Source organism: Gavialis gangeticus, unplaced genomic scaffold (assembly GCF_001723915.1).
Source record: "Gavialis gangeticus isolate Ggan-Ray unplaced genomic scaffold, GavGan_comp1, whole genome shotgun sequence".
In the NCBI taxonomy this organism is placed as follows: Eukaryota; Metazoa; Chordata; order Crocodylia; family Gavialidae; genus Gavialis; species Gavialis gangeticus.
The window spans coordinates 176,798,041-176,814,648 of record NW_017729024.1 but is presented as its reverse complement, the minus strand read 5'-3'; the positions used below and the strand labels follow the sequence as shown (position 1 = coordinate 176,814,648).

General features: G+C 44.6%; 1 protein-coding gene across 1 annotated transcript in view; it reads left to right on the top strand.

Moving 5' to 3' along the window:
* LOXHD1 (lipoxygenase homology domains 1) overlaps nucleotides 1-16,608 on the top strand; it is a 156,175-nt gene that overhangs the window by 103,285 nt on the left and 36,282 nt on the right. Inside the window, exons 19-20 of the mRNA XM_019518294.1 lie at nucleotides 2,423-2,600; nucleotides 8,915-9,100. Of these exons, the coding sequence (XP_019373839.1) occupies nucleotides 2,423-2,600; nucleotides 8,915-9,100 (364 nt within the window). The remainder of the gene's footprint in view (nucleotides 1-2,422; nucleotides 2,601-8,914; nucleotides 9,101-16,608) is intronic.

Genomic DNA, 16,608 nt, shown 5'->3' with positions numbered 1-16,608 from the left:
CCCCCCCCCCGACTAGGCTGTTCCCCACTGCTGACAAGGCCGGTGGCTTCTGCGGGTGCTCAGCAGCCCCAACCCCACTGCTGACGCCATCAGTGGCTTGTGCGGGTGCTCACCAGCCCCATCCCCACCACCAGCTTCTGCAGGTGCACCCCCAGACTCAGGAGGCACCAGTCGCCCATGCCACGTATATTCCTGATCCTGCAGGACTGAGTTATAAATAACAAGTAATTGTGTCTTTAATAGAGGGGGCAAACTCCACCAACTTCTATCCACTTGATCCTTCTGAACAACCAGTGGCTGCAACAGTCCAGTCATGTAAATATGCCACTGGCTTTCACTAAGCCTATCTGAGAAATATGAACAAGCAGAAAACTCTGTCTCACCTGGCTGTCCAGGGGTTCAACACCCCAATCCCAGAGCTGTTGCAGGGACAGGCAGACAAATAACAAATGGGTCAAACCCGCTCTTTTGAAACACGCTCTTAAAAATGAGACTTAGCTGCTTTTGAACATGCATCAACTCCATTCTCAGGATAGAAAGGAAGGAGAGAAGAAGGAAGTTAAGAATCAGAACTTCCCGACTAGCTATACTGAAATGTTTGGAACAGTACAGGTCTACCGCCCTCCCCTCCCCCAAGGTAAAAATACTACATTACATTCACAGCTTGTGAGTCAGAACAGGAGCAAAATGGAAAATGAAGGGAGGGAGCCATTGTAAGCTCTGATTTGTATTCCAAATTTGAAGACTTGTGTAGCTTGGTGTGACATAAAAACTGATCAGAGCCCATTTCCATTTCTGTCAAAAGTGCATATTAAAACTGCATAATGAAATACATGTGGGGGTAGCGCTAAAATCTCAGACAGATGGTTCACAGTACTAACTAGCATGGTAAAATGAGAAGCTAGATTAAACCATCAACCCTGTAATTAACCATTTGCTGGTCTGTTTATTCACAGGATATTCTCCATGTTTTTCTCCTAGTGAAACAATAATAAGTGTTTCTTATTTTATATTCTCCTTGGTCTTTTTGCCAGCCATTTGCTGGGCATAATGTATGCTGCCTTTAGTTTACCAGAAGTAGGAGTGTATAAATACTAATTAAAATGCATGGATTATCAACGGGGTGATGCACAGCCAAATCACTCAATTCACAAGCAGAGAAATGTTCATAGTTTTGACTTTGCCTGCATGAGATTCATTGCAGCTCCATTCAGAATCTCAGAGGGGCATCTAACCTGATGTTCAGGACCCAAATTGTGTTTCAAAAGGCAACAGATTTAAAATATCAACATGGAAAAATATTATTGGGATCAAAATCTTGATGCGGAGCATGGTGGGGAGGGGCCGACCGTATTGATGATTGCGATAATGATTCTTGCTTGCCTGCCACCATACACCGATGTAACAGTTTACTAATATAAGTCCCAAACAGATCTAGGCCATGCACGGTAGTTTGAAGGAGTTAGGATAGATAGCAAACCATGTTGGAAGCTGTGAAGAGCTGAGAATTTTAGGAACTTTCCTTTGGTTCAGGATGATAGTTTTGGGGTGTCAACCTAAAATAGTCTGCTCTTCTTTCCCTAAACACCAGTTATAACCTGGAGTTCTGGGTGCCTGGCACTTCTGAAAATCAGCCAGCGGGGTATGGGTGCTAAAGGTGCACATCGACAGTCCAGAGGTCACAAGCTCAGGGCCATGGCAGAAGTGCTTGTGGTGCAGCTCTGTCATGTCCCAGCAAATCTGTGAATTCTTCTAAATACCTTGACACAAGGATACAAAAAGGAGGAGTTTTTAGGCGGCCCAAAACTGGCCGCCAGTTTTTAAAAAGTGTGCTTTCATATCTCCATGCCTGCCCGTGGCATCTTTATAGGTGCTGTGATGGTTATATAGTTGTCCTGTGCTAATTATCTCTGCTACTTGACAAGAGCCTTCCAAGACCCCTGCTAGTAACGGTCAAGTAACTCAGTAAGCTGAGAGTTAAAATGGAAAGGCTGGGGGGACTTTTTGAGTGGAAGAATACAAAATTGTTCTTCTCCAACAGAGACAGACTCACCCGCACGGCCAAGCTTTGTTTTTACTGTCAAGACTCCAGAGTGGCAAAGCTGGCCAATTCCTCCTTTGCATTTTCCATCCAAACACCTGCACAGAGCTGAACAGAAAAGATTGCCTCCCACCTGCCTAGCGGGTGCTGCAAGCGTTAGCTGCAAGCAAGTGCTCAAGAGTAGTGCTTCCCTTACCTCCATGGAGCCATCACGATACTAGTGTGTCAAGGGACTGGTGCCATGAACAGGCCAAAGTCTGTACAGGTCTTTGGCTGATCGTCCTGTTGATTCTCAGCTACGTCCTGCTCTTTCTCAGCTCCATCTTTACTCTCACTAACACTGTGACTGAAATCCCTTTGTTTTCTTTGACTCTTCCCCAGATCCTCATGAAGAACCTGACTAATCAAGAAGTCACCACATTTACGTACAGTGAATGGCTGTCAAAGGTCCACCATCCTAAAGGAGCTCTCATGTGTGAGATGCCAGGTGTGATAGATGATGAGCAGATGATGGAGGATACAACCTACACTGTTCAGGTTAAAACCAGTGATGTTATAGGTAGGTGGCTGTCTCAGTCTTTTCTAGAACCAGGCTCAACTTTTACAAACATATCAGTTTTCCTTTCCTTTCCTTTCCTTTCCTTTCCTTTCCTTTTCTTTTCTTTTCCTTTCTTTTCCTTTTTTTCTTTTGCTTTTCTTTCCGTTTCTTTACCCCTTCCCCTTTTGGAACTTATTAACATTAGTATTACCCTACAGCAGGGGCAAGAAAAATGCTGCCTGCGGGCCGGATGTGACCCGCCAGGCCAGTCTATCCGGCCCATGGGGCCCCTAAAAAAAAATTTAGGAAGTTAATATTTTTCTGCCTCTGGCTGCCTGTCATGTGGCCCTCGATGGCTTGCCAAAACTCAGTAAGCAGCCCTCCACCCAAAATAATTGCCTGCCCGTGCCTTACAAGGTCAGACAAAAGGTCCATCTAGCCTAGTATCTTGTCTGCAACAGTGGCAAGAAGCAGATGCTTTGGGTGAATAGTGAAAGAAATAGAAAAAAATGTCTGAGAACAGAATTAGCCTGAAATCTTGAAATTCCTGGAGGCTAGAAACTTCATTCTTCAGGAAAGCCAGCTTTATTCAGTGGGATTTGTCCTTTAGATCAGGAAACTTGGTACAGAGCAAAGGGAATTTTAAAGTCCCAGGACTTCATTTGACAGTAGCTGTTGTTGCTGCTTGAAAAAAAAATAAAAAATTGAGGGTTTTTTTTTTAATACAATACAAATATTAGAAAACATGAATATCAACTGTACATGTAAAACTAAAGCATGTCACTAACAATAAGCAATACAATGAAAAAGAAAAAAAGGAGGAGGGAAGAAGGAGGTATAGGAAAATAAAAGAGAAGTGTGCAATGAGCAGCAATCCAGCTACCAAAATATTCCAGGAATTGCTTTCAGATTGCACCAAACTTTTCAAAGCAGTTAAGCCTGCTAAACATGACTCTCTCCGTAGATGCCAGCTCCACCATCTCATTGTACTAGATTTCAACCTTTGCAGATGTCCTACTTTTCCAGTGCAGCAAAATAAACCTGTGTATACTAATAAGGCCTGCTGTTAGAGTGCAATCTGGAAAGGATTCTGTTTGAATTATACCCAAGAGGACATATATTTGCCAAAGGTATCAGTTAAACCATGTTAACCATGATTGCAATGCATCACATCTCCAGCATGTGTCTACTGGTAGTATAGTAGAAGAAGAATGAGCTGGAAGCTATCACTAGACTTGCTGCTATTGCCGCTGGACCTTTTATAACCAGGTCCTGCTACTGCCCACAGGAGAAGGCTGGTCTTGTGGTTAAGAGTTGGAGGTTATGGGTTTTATTCCTTGCTCTTCATGGATTTCCTGTGTGACCTTGGGCAATTCTTTTAGCTTCTCAAAGCCTGGGTGATTTCTTTGGTACATGGAGTGGATAAAGCTCACCTTCCTTCGGAAATTGCTTGGAGAGCTTCACATAAAGTATAAAGAATGAATGATGTGGCATTCACATAAAGAATATAGGACCTGGCAAGCCATCACAAAGGTAAAGGGATGGCTTCAGGAAAGCTCAGTTAATGGCAGAGAAAAGCTGCAGGGCTTTGAAAATCCCCGTGCCATGGGTTTGCCATGGCATGTTCTGGGATCACTGCCTATTTCCACGAGAGCCTCTCTCCAGCTGCTCTGAGAAGGCTATGCTCATTTTGCACAGCCACTTAATGCCAAGTCAGTGCAAGGTACATGTTACCACTTCTACACGTTTTCTGACAGATTTATCTCTGCTGATGGCATATCCCTATCCCTCTCTGTGGAGCATTGCTCAGTCTTTGTCTCTCTTCCACGTAACTGTTTCCAGCATTGCTATTTACACCAGAGGTTGAGATTTGCGTTTCTAATATAAAAATCTTCCCTGACAAGGTGACCTCTGACCATTTTGCAGCCTCTGTACCCACTGCCTGTCATAAAAATCTGTAGCAAAATATTCAAAGTGAAAAAAAAAAAGAGGAGACTTGTTTGTGTGCCTGACAGCCATCTGGTATATATGGTGTGATTAGACTCTGGACTTTTTGTGAAACTCAGCCCTGGCTCACAAGGGCTGTGACCACAGGAGCAGGAGAAGAATGGACAATGACAGCAGTAGCAGACGCATCTCCCCTTCACATTGAATGAAGGGCGACAGGTATTAATGGGGAAGCATTTTATTTCATTATGAGCTGCAGCAACCAGGAGGAGAGAACAGATTACAAATGAGATTTGAGACTGCCAAGACTTTGTTGTGATTAGGACGTGGGGCAGGCTGACATTAATGCGGCACCTTCTGTAGCACATCTGGGAGAGGTGTAGTGAGGTCCCCACCAGTTGGGTTTGTTCTGTACTTCATGGAAACTGCAGGTTGCATCTCTTCAGGAAAAGATCTTCTATTCTGGTGATAAACAGCTTGGCAGAATATATAGAGCATGATGCATCCACCTGCTGTTAGGCTTATGTAAACCAGAAGTAACCATGCTTGAGCGAATGGGGTTGCATGGGTAGAAGTGGAAGCTGAATCAGGCTCATTTATTTCTATTCCTGGGGTTATTTCCCATGTCTTCTCCACAACCTCTAAGTGCCTTTGAGTCATGTTAAGGCTACCCAAGTGAACATACTTCCCAACCGTCTTGCTGACTAACTCTTCCCATTACTTGGAAATACTCCTATTTTGCTCAAGCTTAAGAAAATGCTCGAGTGACAGATGGGCCTTCTGCTCTATTCTTAGAGTCAGCAGACTTGGGCAATAGTGGAACAAGAGAGATGATGTTAGAGCCGGGGATCCTCTATTGCTCATGACTTGACTTCATTCTTCCAAAGGTCCAACCTGGAGGGTATCGGAAACACCTCTGACCTCAGCAAGCAGTATAGTGGATAGGAAAAGAGAAATTCTGTACAGTAGCCAGATCCCTATTAAGGCATTTTCAGTGAAAACCAACACCATGAGTTGCACCCTAACCAAGACAGAAAGCTAGTGCCCAACATGAACTGGGAAGCAATAATTTTGCAAGAGGCTGTTTAGGAGCCTTAGAATCCTGATCCTATCCAACGAGCTCTGGATGCCACCTCAGGCTAAGATAACCGTCTTTGGGAAGGTGTGGATAACTTTATGGTAAAGAGTAAATTGAATCACAGAAAAGTGTTCACAACAGAGCACCGTAAGGGCCCAAGTTCTCATTTGGGGGTCTAAACTGATGTCTTGGTTTTCAGAAATGCTGATTTTCTCAAAATTGGTCTGTTGATTCACTCAGCTGCTCAGCTGCAGTTCTTTTTCCAAGTCTCCACAACTGGAAGTATTCATATTTGCTGATAAGTACCTGGCCTGAGGTCCCTGTAAGTGTGTCTGGTTGAACAGTGCAAGAGTGGGCACATATAATTTTGACTTGAAAAAATGAGTGTGGAAGTCTAGGGAAGAGAATCAGCAGGGAAGAAAGGAAAGACACATTGTGAGTTAGCTCAAATGCAGGATATATTTTAAACCCATGCCATTCCGGATACATAGCTGAGTCATCCGGTGCTCAGGCTTGTTATCACTCAAGTGTCCTCTCCTCCTTTTAATCTTACGTTCAATAAAGTCACTGTATTTTATTTGTAGCCGTCAAGCACATGGCACTGCAATAAATATCTGGAGATCATAATAAATATTACCTTCTGCATCTTCAAAACACATTCAGCGGATTTTGATGCCTGTTTGTTACAATATTCATGACTGTGTTATAAGCTTAGCCACGGTTCACAACTCACCCTTTAGTTGTAACCAGCATTAAAGGTTTGATCGGAAGCCTGGTTCATGATTCCCATTGATCTCAGTGGACTTTGAACTAGACCCAAAGTCTGGTTGATTGGTTGCATTGCTCAAAAAAAGCCAGGGGCCTGCTCTAGTTTATACCTGCCTAGGCATAATGGGCACAGCATCACAGTGACTTCACCCCTTCATTTTGTCCATCGGTTGCCCATCACCTGTGCAGCAGCTTGGAAATGTGCCTGAGTGTTTCACGAGAGCCAAACAAGAGACAGCTAGGTGACATGCACATTGATCCCACAATTGCTGCTCTTTTCTTTCACATCTCCTGCTAATTGCAGGCAAGGTAAATGTCATGGCGTGAGGCCTTCATAAGCATCTTCCTGCCAGGAAGATTTAGCTAAGAAGCAGTTAGTCCCATGCTTTCAAGACCTTGGATTAGTTGGGAGCCTGCTTCTTAGAAGGAAGTGTTTTGTTCCTCCCCTTAGCAAGCCGGAGGGACATAAAAGGTACTGCCGGCTGAATGGCGCAAATTCCTGCTGCTTTGCCTCCTTTGCAAGTTTATTCCCACCCCCCCTCAGGGAACGGTGGAAAATTAGCCCCATTTTAACTAGACAATTGGTCATGTGGCGATGGGCCTTGCCTTTGCACATATACAGGTTTCTGATTTTACTCTGTCTGCCTTTGTTTCAAGATGTTCTCGGTTTAAATTATCCCTAGACTGGCATTGTTTCAGATGCTCGTCCTGCAGTGAAGCATATTTTCTCCTCAGCCTTTCAGATCCCTGGTATTTTCTCCTTGTGTCTTGGCCAGAGCTGTACAAAAATCCTAGCAAGATGAGTTCAAAGTAGGTTGTGTAAGAACCTTTGGGGTCTCAAAAGCAAGGATTTCTGCTTTAAGGCAGCAGAAGCTGGGTTTCTTTGGGAACCAGATTTAGATTAGATGATCTCAGTCTCATTTGTGAGAAGCAGAGGCTTGGCTCTGAGCCGCAAATCTGATCGTGTGCTACTGGGCATGTTGATGTTGTCAAAAATATGAAACAATGAAGAAGAAGGTTCCCGGTTCCTAGGATAATTATAAAAGGTGCCAGGCAAAAATGACACGAAGCTTGCATCTGCACAAAGGGATTGGACTAGATGACCCTGTCAGTCCCTTCCAAACCATTTTCCTATGATACTCAGTTAAAATGCTAGTAGTTTCGTAATTGTGTGCCCTCGTGCTGGTGCAGTGTCACATAGCTATTGTCTACAGTGAATAAAAGAAGCAACTACTTGAGTCACATGGAGTCCAGCCTCCTGTAAGCACAGGCACCCATGCCTGTCCAAAAAACATCCATTTTCAAGCTCTTTGTGCAACAGTGGTCACCTATTCTGTAACAGGCAGCAGATTGTATAGACGGCCTCTTACAAATGCCTCCTCCCATGACTGTTAGACAGCGAGGGGTTGGGGCTAGGGAGTGGTAGGGAAAGGAAACAAGCGGTATTTCCAACTACTGGGGTAACTCAGTTCTCACTGAAGACAGAGGGCACTTCACCATGGACTTCAGTGGGAGAAGAATTTGGCCGGTGCTAAATGCTTCTGCAGACCCGATCCACACTGTTTCTATTAGAAGAGCGAGCTCATGCCCAGACACTTCGGGGATGGAGGAGAAAGACGGGAGGATGGTAATGACAGTGTGGGAATGAGGAGCATGGAGCTGCTGGAGAAGAGACTGAGGTCACTTTAATGAGGCGTAGGATGGATAATGGGCTGTGGAAGGTGGTGCTTGCCCAGTCCTTGGGGGTCTTCAAGAGGAGACTGGACAGGCACCTGGCTGGGATCACATGTCCCCAGGTTTGGTGACCCTTTTCTGGCATTCCAGGGGCAGGGGGTCGGACTAGGTGGCCCACTGAGGTCCCTTCCGACCCTGGAAGCTATGAATCCATGAATGAGAGAATGGAAAGCAGATGCACTTGGAGACCAGCAGTTAGGCCAGATCAGTGATACACTCCCCATGATCTTTAAGTTCCTGCTCCACAGAGGAGGGAAGGCGCTGCAAGATAGGCAGCAGCTGGAGTGTCTGGCCATGGGGCAGGGCTAGCTCTGGGAGCACTAGTGCAACGCTTTGAGGATCAATTTGTGGGGTCACCACAGATCCGGAGAGGGAGGTGGCAATATGGATGGGGGCCAGGGCAGCTGTGTGCAAAGGCTTCCTGCCACACAACAAGCCCAGGACAGAACTGTTCTACACACACTAACTCCTTGACCAGATCTATGGATGAAAAGGTCTGCATAAGAGGAGATCATCATTATTATGATGATAGCTCAAGAAGGGTTGGCCATTTCTGTGCTTTTTGTGGGGGCAAGTTAAAAGGATTCACGTTACTTGTTGTGGCCACTCTCTTTGCTGATCCAGCAGAGTTGTGCAAGATGCTTATGATCCATCTGCTCTGCCTTGAGGGACCTACATGTTATAGCAAGAATTCCAGCCCCTTTTTGCCTGCCCTTGCGATACTCATTTTGGCTAGTTTAGCCATCTTTTGTCCACACTATGAGACACATGGGCATCTACTGAATTATGTCTTGCTGCCTCTTTCTAGGAGCTGGTACAGATGCCAATGTCTACTTGATTATCTTTGGAGAGAGTGGGGACACTGGGACCCTTCCACTGAAGGAATCTAATAAGTCTAACAAGTTTGAAAGGAACCAGATGGATATCTTTGAGTTTAATGACATGCTGAGCCTGGGAGAGCTCTGTAAGGTGCGAGTCTGGCATGACAACAAAGGTAAGACCAGCGCCAGTGGCTGGATAAAGGGGGATGTGCGCAATCTAGTGGATTTGGCAGGGATGTGGGAGACCTGTTCCAGCTCTGTCACTGTCTGATTGTGTGACCTCGGTCAGATCTTTTCATCTGTCTAAACTTTTGTTTCATCCTTTGTCTGTCGTGCCTAAATAGGCAGAGTCCGAAGAAAAGGAACTGTCTGTTACTGTAGGTTTGTACAGTATCTAATGCAACGCATTCACAATTTAAGTTGGAGCTCATTGCACTACAAAGAGCCATAACACCAATAACAGTCCTTTTACTCTGCAAAGTGTCAGGCACCCAGGGTCAGCTCATGCTCTACCTATTAGACATCTAAGTAGTTGGTGGTTTCTCAGAGATGTAAGCAGGGTAGAGCAGAATCACATTGAGGTCCACTTAATCATCCAATAAGTGGAATGGGATCTGGGGCCCTAGCCTCTATCCTTCTAGCAAAATGACTCTGCAAATATAATACTTTAATTTTAGGACAATACCATACTCTAGTACAGGGGCAGGCAATTATTTTGGGCAGAGGACCGCCTACTGAGTTTTGCCAAGCCATTGAGGGCCACATGACAGGCAGCCCAGGGCAGATTAATATTAATTTTCTAACATTTTTAGGGGCCCCGCGGGCCAGATAGAATGGCTTGGTGGGCCGCATCCGACCCGTGGGCTGCATTTTGCCCACCCCTGCTCTAATAATTTAACTCTGACGATCTGATTCTGACAGTCAACAAAGTAACATAGTTTGATATAATGGTTTGATCTACACATGTATAGTTTGCTCTGTACACATACCTGTTCCCGTTCTAATTAGAGTGCTCCAGTGCTGCCTCTCTGTCATGTGTATTCAGCCCCCATATATGTTAAAATGGCCTCAAGAGCACTTTGTCTAAACCTTGTTGAATGAGCTTTAGATAAAGTATCCCACAGCCATTTTAAAATTCATGGGAACTTAATACATGTGATGGTGAGCTGTTTTAATTAGAGTGGCTGTCCAGGAACTGCTCTAATTAAAACGCCATCCCGACTCCCGAGCACATGTATAAGCAGCCAATGTGCAGACATTTAGAAGGTAAAAACAGGTACATATCTGTGTCTCTCTATTATAATGGCTATATCATATGTAGAGTTTGTGTGCTCTGCAAAAGAGATGGTGGTGTTCTCTTCGAAACCATACAGGCATTACATAGTTCAGTGCTCTGTACTGTTTATATTCTTTGGAGAGATTACTCAGATATCACATTGCATGGTAGCAAACTCAAACAATACATTTCCCTGGCCATTGTAACTACAACTGTAGTTGTAACTGCAGTTACAGTTGTACAACAACAACTTGTATTGTGCCTACTATCGAAGTTGTTCATTTGAAAAAGGTGATGTAGCATTAGCAACTGATTTTTATGATGGCAACGAATGAATGAACCAAATGTGAAAAGTATGTGTATAGTGTTATCCAAAAGCACGGTTACAGCTCATGTAGGCATTGAGAGGTGGATGCTGATTGCAGCGTAGTCGCAGCAGCCTGGTCTAGCCCCCTGAGTACTCACTTTGGGTCCTAAGTAGATTTTGTAGCCATGTAGAACCCAGTATCGCAGTACCGATTTAATTATTAGTACCTCAGCCAGCTAATTTAAAGTGACCTCGGGTACATCTGCACAAGATGCAGTGATGTTTTTGGATTGTAGTGTGGCTGCATGCTCAGAAGCAGCTTATTTTACTTCTCTTAAAGACAAAGTAGAGACAAAGGTGGCGGGGAGGGAGTGCACAAGCTGAATGTACTATGATCCCTTGGGACTATGTTTCAAACTGAAAACTTGTTTCCTGTCAGCCTCCAAATAAACTCTGTGTACTTAGGCTTGTGGTGATTGGTGAAGCAGAAGAGCAAAGTATAGGACAGATGAATTTTCACTCTTTGTGGCCTCCATGTTTGTATACCCAGGCCACTGCAAGTATAAGTGCGTCCTCACAGTTTTTGGCACTCTCTGGCAGTAGCATCATATGGAGCAGGCAACAGAGACCCCAGCTGAGGCATTAACAGAGGGTGCCACTGCCAGCCCAGCTGCTGTAGCTGGGCAACCCCCTACCACCTCTTCTGCCACCTGGGATATGGATCCTGTCTGTTAAACCTCTGCTCACTCATTAGGTCATTTGGACAGGAAATCGGTGTCTGTAAATTGGGGATTTAGAAGCCTAAACTCTCATTCAGATGAAAATGAGATGTGCTATAAGAATCCCCCATGGTTGTGCAAAAAGTGTGCGACCAGGCTCCATACAATCATAGAATCACAGACAGTGAGGGTTGGAAGGGACCTCAGGAGGTCATATCTAGTCCAACCCCCTGCTCAAAGCAGGACCAACCCCAACTACATCATCCCAGCCAAGGCTTTGTCTAGCCAGGTTTTGAAAACCCGCAAGGATGGAGATTGCACCGCCTCTCTGGGTAACCTGTTCCAGTGCTTTACTACCTTCCTCATGAGAGAGGTTTTCCTAATACCTAACCTAAACCTCCCTTGCTGCAACTTGAGCCCATTTCTCCTTCTTCTGTTATCTGCCACCGCTGAGAACAGTCCAGCTCCACAATGTTTCGAGAGCAGAGACTGATTCACGTGGACTTGCCGACTTGGTTTGACAGAGGTTAACAATTGAACTATCTCCTTAGGAGAACTTCCAGCTCCCCTACTGATCAACCGTGCTACCAAAATGGAACCTATGTGTCAGAGTCAAGTTGTCAGTACTTATTCATATGTGCACGCACTGAAATCTCAGCTTCCTTTTTCTCCATGTTCCCCTAATATGTGTGTGTCTCCTTTAAAAAAAACCCCCTATATTTATTAGGAGTTTTTCCAGAACTAGAGACTCTAAGACTAAGCCTAGGACAAAATATAACTCAGATTTGTCCAGTATAAATTGACCTGATTTACTTTCTTGTAAGAAACACAACCGTGGCTTAAGCTCTAACATAGGTTGCCTTCATTGCTTTGCATTGTGAAAAGAATATGCTATCACAACCCTGCAGTAATGAGCCATGGCAGTTAGTTCTGGGGGTAGAGTATTTATTACTGTTGGTATCCTGCACTGACTAGCTTTTTTATGTCTGTTCAGGCATGTCTTTTATATACAAAATGGTCGAGATACTAGTATATGCCCAGTTTGGGTTTTATCCTGGGGGCGGGGAGGGGGCAGTGTGGTTATCACATGCTTGGAGGACTTTGCTTTTTAGATCAGTGCATTTATTTATGCCGCTCTTGTTCGTCTCTTAGGGAATCTTTCGTATTTTTTTGTTCTCAATGCCTACTAAACACTCCCTTTTACTGCCATTAATACACACATTCTCATTTTGCCGCCATTTTACTAGAGTGTGGTATTGTCCTATTACTCAAGCATTACATTTGGACTGCCTTCTTTTAAAAACTTTTAAATGTTGGGTGCAATGGTATTGGCATCAGCATGCTATAAATCAGGGGTGCTCAACCTCCAGCCCAAGGGCCAGATGTGGTCCGTAGAGCCATAGCTATCCAGTCTGCAGGGTTGCCCATGGATTGGGAAACTTGGCAGCAGGGGATTAGTGGCAATAAATATAGGCACCATTCTCCATTGCCCAATTCCCAACCCCTGAGCCCCACACAGCAGGTTGGGGCTGGGTCATGCCGCCTCTGCCTGGCAGCTGAATGAGGCCAGGCCGCACTCCTCCTCCCAGATTGGATGGGGTTGGGCCATGCCCCTTTTCCCTGTGGGCCAAGTTGGAGCTGGGCCACCCCGTGCAGGGCCAGGCTGGAGCTAGGATGCCCCCTGTCCCCCTCCACACAGCTGGATGGGGTCCTGCTGTGACCACTCCATGCTGGATTGGGACATCAGCTGGATCTGGTCCATGGACAGCCTGAGCCTGTCTATCCAGCCCAAAAGATTGAGCACCACTGCTCCAAATGCATGAGAAACTTGTAGAGTAGCCTGTAGGTAGGCAGGCTTGCAAATGTAATGGCCACCCTTTAGATGTCTTATTCTGCTAGGGTCTGACTCCAGCAGTAAATCAACCAGCCTGTCTCTCTCTTTCCCTTTTTAGGTTCAAATTCTAAATTACAGTCTAATTCCACGAGATCTTTCCTATCTGAGGGCACGACACTGGCAGCCTCCCTCACTTTGATTACTAGCACAGCTAACACCCTCAGAAACCTTACTGATTTAAATAGGACTGGCTGAAAGGTAAAGCACCATTAAAGAGGAGTAGGAAATACAGCACTGGGCCCTAAGTAGACTTTGTATTGTCACTTTACATCCATGCATCCCTAAGATCCAAAGACTGAAGCCAACCCGTTTGCACAATTTCACCTGTGCAGGTAAAGGGGGACATATGACTTGATGAGTTCTGCAACTGTGATGAGTGTCCAAGCCTGTTACAAATGCTGCCAATCTAAACTCGGGGTGTTGTAGTCTGAGATATTAAGTGCAAAAAATCAAAACTAATTAAATGTTGTGCTGGAGAAACTGAGCTACTGATCAGTTAAGTGGCTTGTCCTAAATCCCCAAGCATGTCAATGGAAAGCAGTAGTTGATCTCTGGCACCAAGGTTTGGACTGTAGTCCCATGAGCAAATGATGCCTGGATAGCGAGGGTTAAATTGTCGGCTGCCATCGGCGGAGTCATGCCAGGAGAGAATTTGCTCCTGGTCTTCTTGGAGCTGTTGTTGTCGTTGTTCCATTTTTTCTGCTGGAGCCTTTTTTGTGTCAAAGAGAAATGTAAGGGGAATGAAACTTGTCACCGCAAGAGTGACAGGGGCAGCAGCTCCTACAGGAAGGATTGTCAAATTCTGTTTAACTCTGAATAATGAGACTTCCTGAAGTTTCTAGACTTTCTCTCTCTCTCTCTCCCTCCTTTTTTTTTGGGCCCTAAAATATTTTGGAACTTGTTTTCCCCATAAAAATAAATTGCCGACTGTCTTCTTTCTACCCGTCCTTTAAATATAGGGTCCAAATGTCCTCCTCTAATGCCATTGAGGGTGTCAGCGAATTTGGTTAGGGATTAGTTTTGCATGCACACGAATTCAGGAGGTTTTGAGATTGCCTAGCTACTATACTTCCTAATGAGTTGCCAGCTAGAACCTCTGCTTTAAATATTTAGGAGTCACTGAAAGAGAAGTCTTTAACGATGAATGTGCGTTGTTGAAAGTCAGGTTATCATGTCTGTGTATCATGATCCTGTGAGACACTGTTGTTTGACCAAATCTGTCTTGGATTTGTGAGTGAGTGTCCTCCTGGTCCATCTCCCCAAAGTGGTATCAGGAAATCACCTCTCTTGCTAGGTCATCTAGTTCAACCCCTCATTCACGGCAGGGCCATCCCTGCCTCAACCACGTCATGCAAGTGTTTGTCTAATCTGCTGTTAAAAACTTTCCGCAACCTCTCTACATAATCTGTTCTGGTCTCATATAGTTAACTAGGTAATCTGTCCCCCCTCATCATTAGAAAGTTCTTCTTAATATGCAGGCTTAATTACCTTTCTTACATTTAAAACACTTACTTCTTGGCTTGTCTACTGAGTCCACAGAGATTAGTCTATCACCATCCCCTTTATAGCCGCACCCCCACCTTTTCATGTATTTGAAGACTGTTATATTTCTACAGATCCTGATTCATTTGATTCTGCATTTGCACAAACAAAAGCATTGGATCAATAGCAAGGAGTTCATACAAAATCTAGTTTAAACACAGGTTTCAAATCCCTTCATAGTTTGGGGATTAGTTACCAATATGAAAGAATCAAGTCTGAATGTTTTCCAGCTCTGTGGTTCTCAGGATTTCAGAGAGTAGGACACCCTCGGGTCTGAAATTATTTTCCCATAGGAGAAATACTTGTTTTACTTACCTCTCTTTCCAGCCTCCTTCTTACATAGGGAGGATCTGTATAATCATTTTAGAGATGAATTTTTCAAATGCTAGATGTTCTTAATGCCCATTTTTCAAAGATATCCAGGAAGAAACCAGGTTCTTCTATATATTACCAAAGAAGTAAAGGATAGAAGAGTGTCATTAGGTCACTCAGCCCCCACCCTTCACCACCCTCGCTTCCCACCATTGCAAGTACTTAGCGCATGGTCTGAACTTCTGTTTTAATTATCCTGCATGTTGTGACTCAACGATGCCTCTCCACCCCACTTTCTTGAGATAGACAGAACTGCAGAATACCACTGTGCCCTTTTCTTCAAGGAGCCATCTGTAATGGCCATGAGCCATGGTCAACCCATGGCAGGTCTCGCTTGCTACATCTTGTATTTCCGAAAGGCCTGTGATTGCAGTATCTTGGCACCAACCCAGTTCCAGTCTGGTGAGACCATAATAAAGCAGTTATTAAAAGAAAATGAAGGACTTGCTTCCTACAGCCATAGGAAGGATTTATTCTGGGATCTGACTCCAGAACAGTCCATCTGAACACCCTTGCTGGTTTTTATTTTATTTTATTTTATTTTTTTTGTTGGGGGGGGGGAGGAGTTGCGGTTGTTCACATAGCGTGTAAAACTTCTGGCTTACTTTCCAGTCCCCAGCTTCCTTCTATCTGTCCAGATAGGACTGAAGTCACAAGAAGAGCATGGTAGTTACTCATTTCTGCCTGCTGTAGCTTCTGTTAAATCAAAATGCTTTGCTCAAGCCCCACTGCACCATTACAGAGCTCCCTGGGCCATCCAGTTAGCTGTAAAGTTATCTGTTCTTTAAAAGCTTATCTTTACTGTGAGCTTCATTTGCCATACTCAGCTACAAACTACTTCGCACCCAGACTAAGTGCTTTTGCATCGTGTGCCTCAGTAAAACATGAAATATGCTTCAATCACAAGAATATCTTTAGCATCCTCAAAGCAACTGCTACATATTCACCCTGAGCAGTGCAGTGGCTTTACAAACAAGTCTTCTAGAGGCAAGATTTTTGTCTGAGTGCCCGTTCTCTCTGACATGCGTCAAAACCTGTGGTGATCAGCTTGCACAGATGGTGGAACGGGCAAAGGGAGGTGGAGGAAATCCTGTTTCTAAAAGCAACACAAGTATTAAGCTCAGCATTTGTCAAAACTTATTAGACACACTGGATTACCCATCCACCCCAGTGAGAAACCCTGTGACTGGACATGATGGGACCTACTGGCCTGCTTGAATGAGTCACTTCACCTCCCCACACTTCGTTGTCCAGTCTGTAAAATGGGGCTAACGATACTGAACTGTCTAAAGCAGTGTTTCTCAACCTTTTAAGTAGCAAGTACCGCCCCCCCACAACTTCTGAAAATGTTAATAAGTGCTCCAACACTCAATTTTCCAGGGGATTTTATATTTACAGACTAATGTGTGCCATATGTTGGAAGAAGGGCTGTGTACATAAAGCCGTGAAATGACAGATGTCTGATCTGGTGTGGGTAGGGTTGCCACCGTTTACACCAGGGGTGCACCTCTCAAGTATGTACCTGGGCTAGAGGTGGTGTTGGCGAAAGCTAGGACGGCTGAATCCAGTGC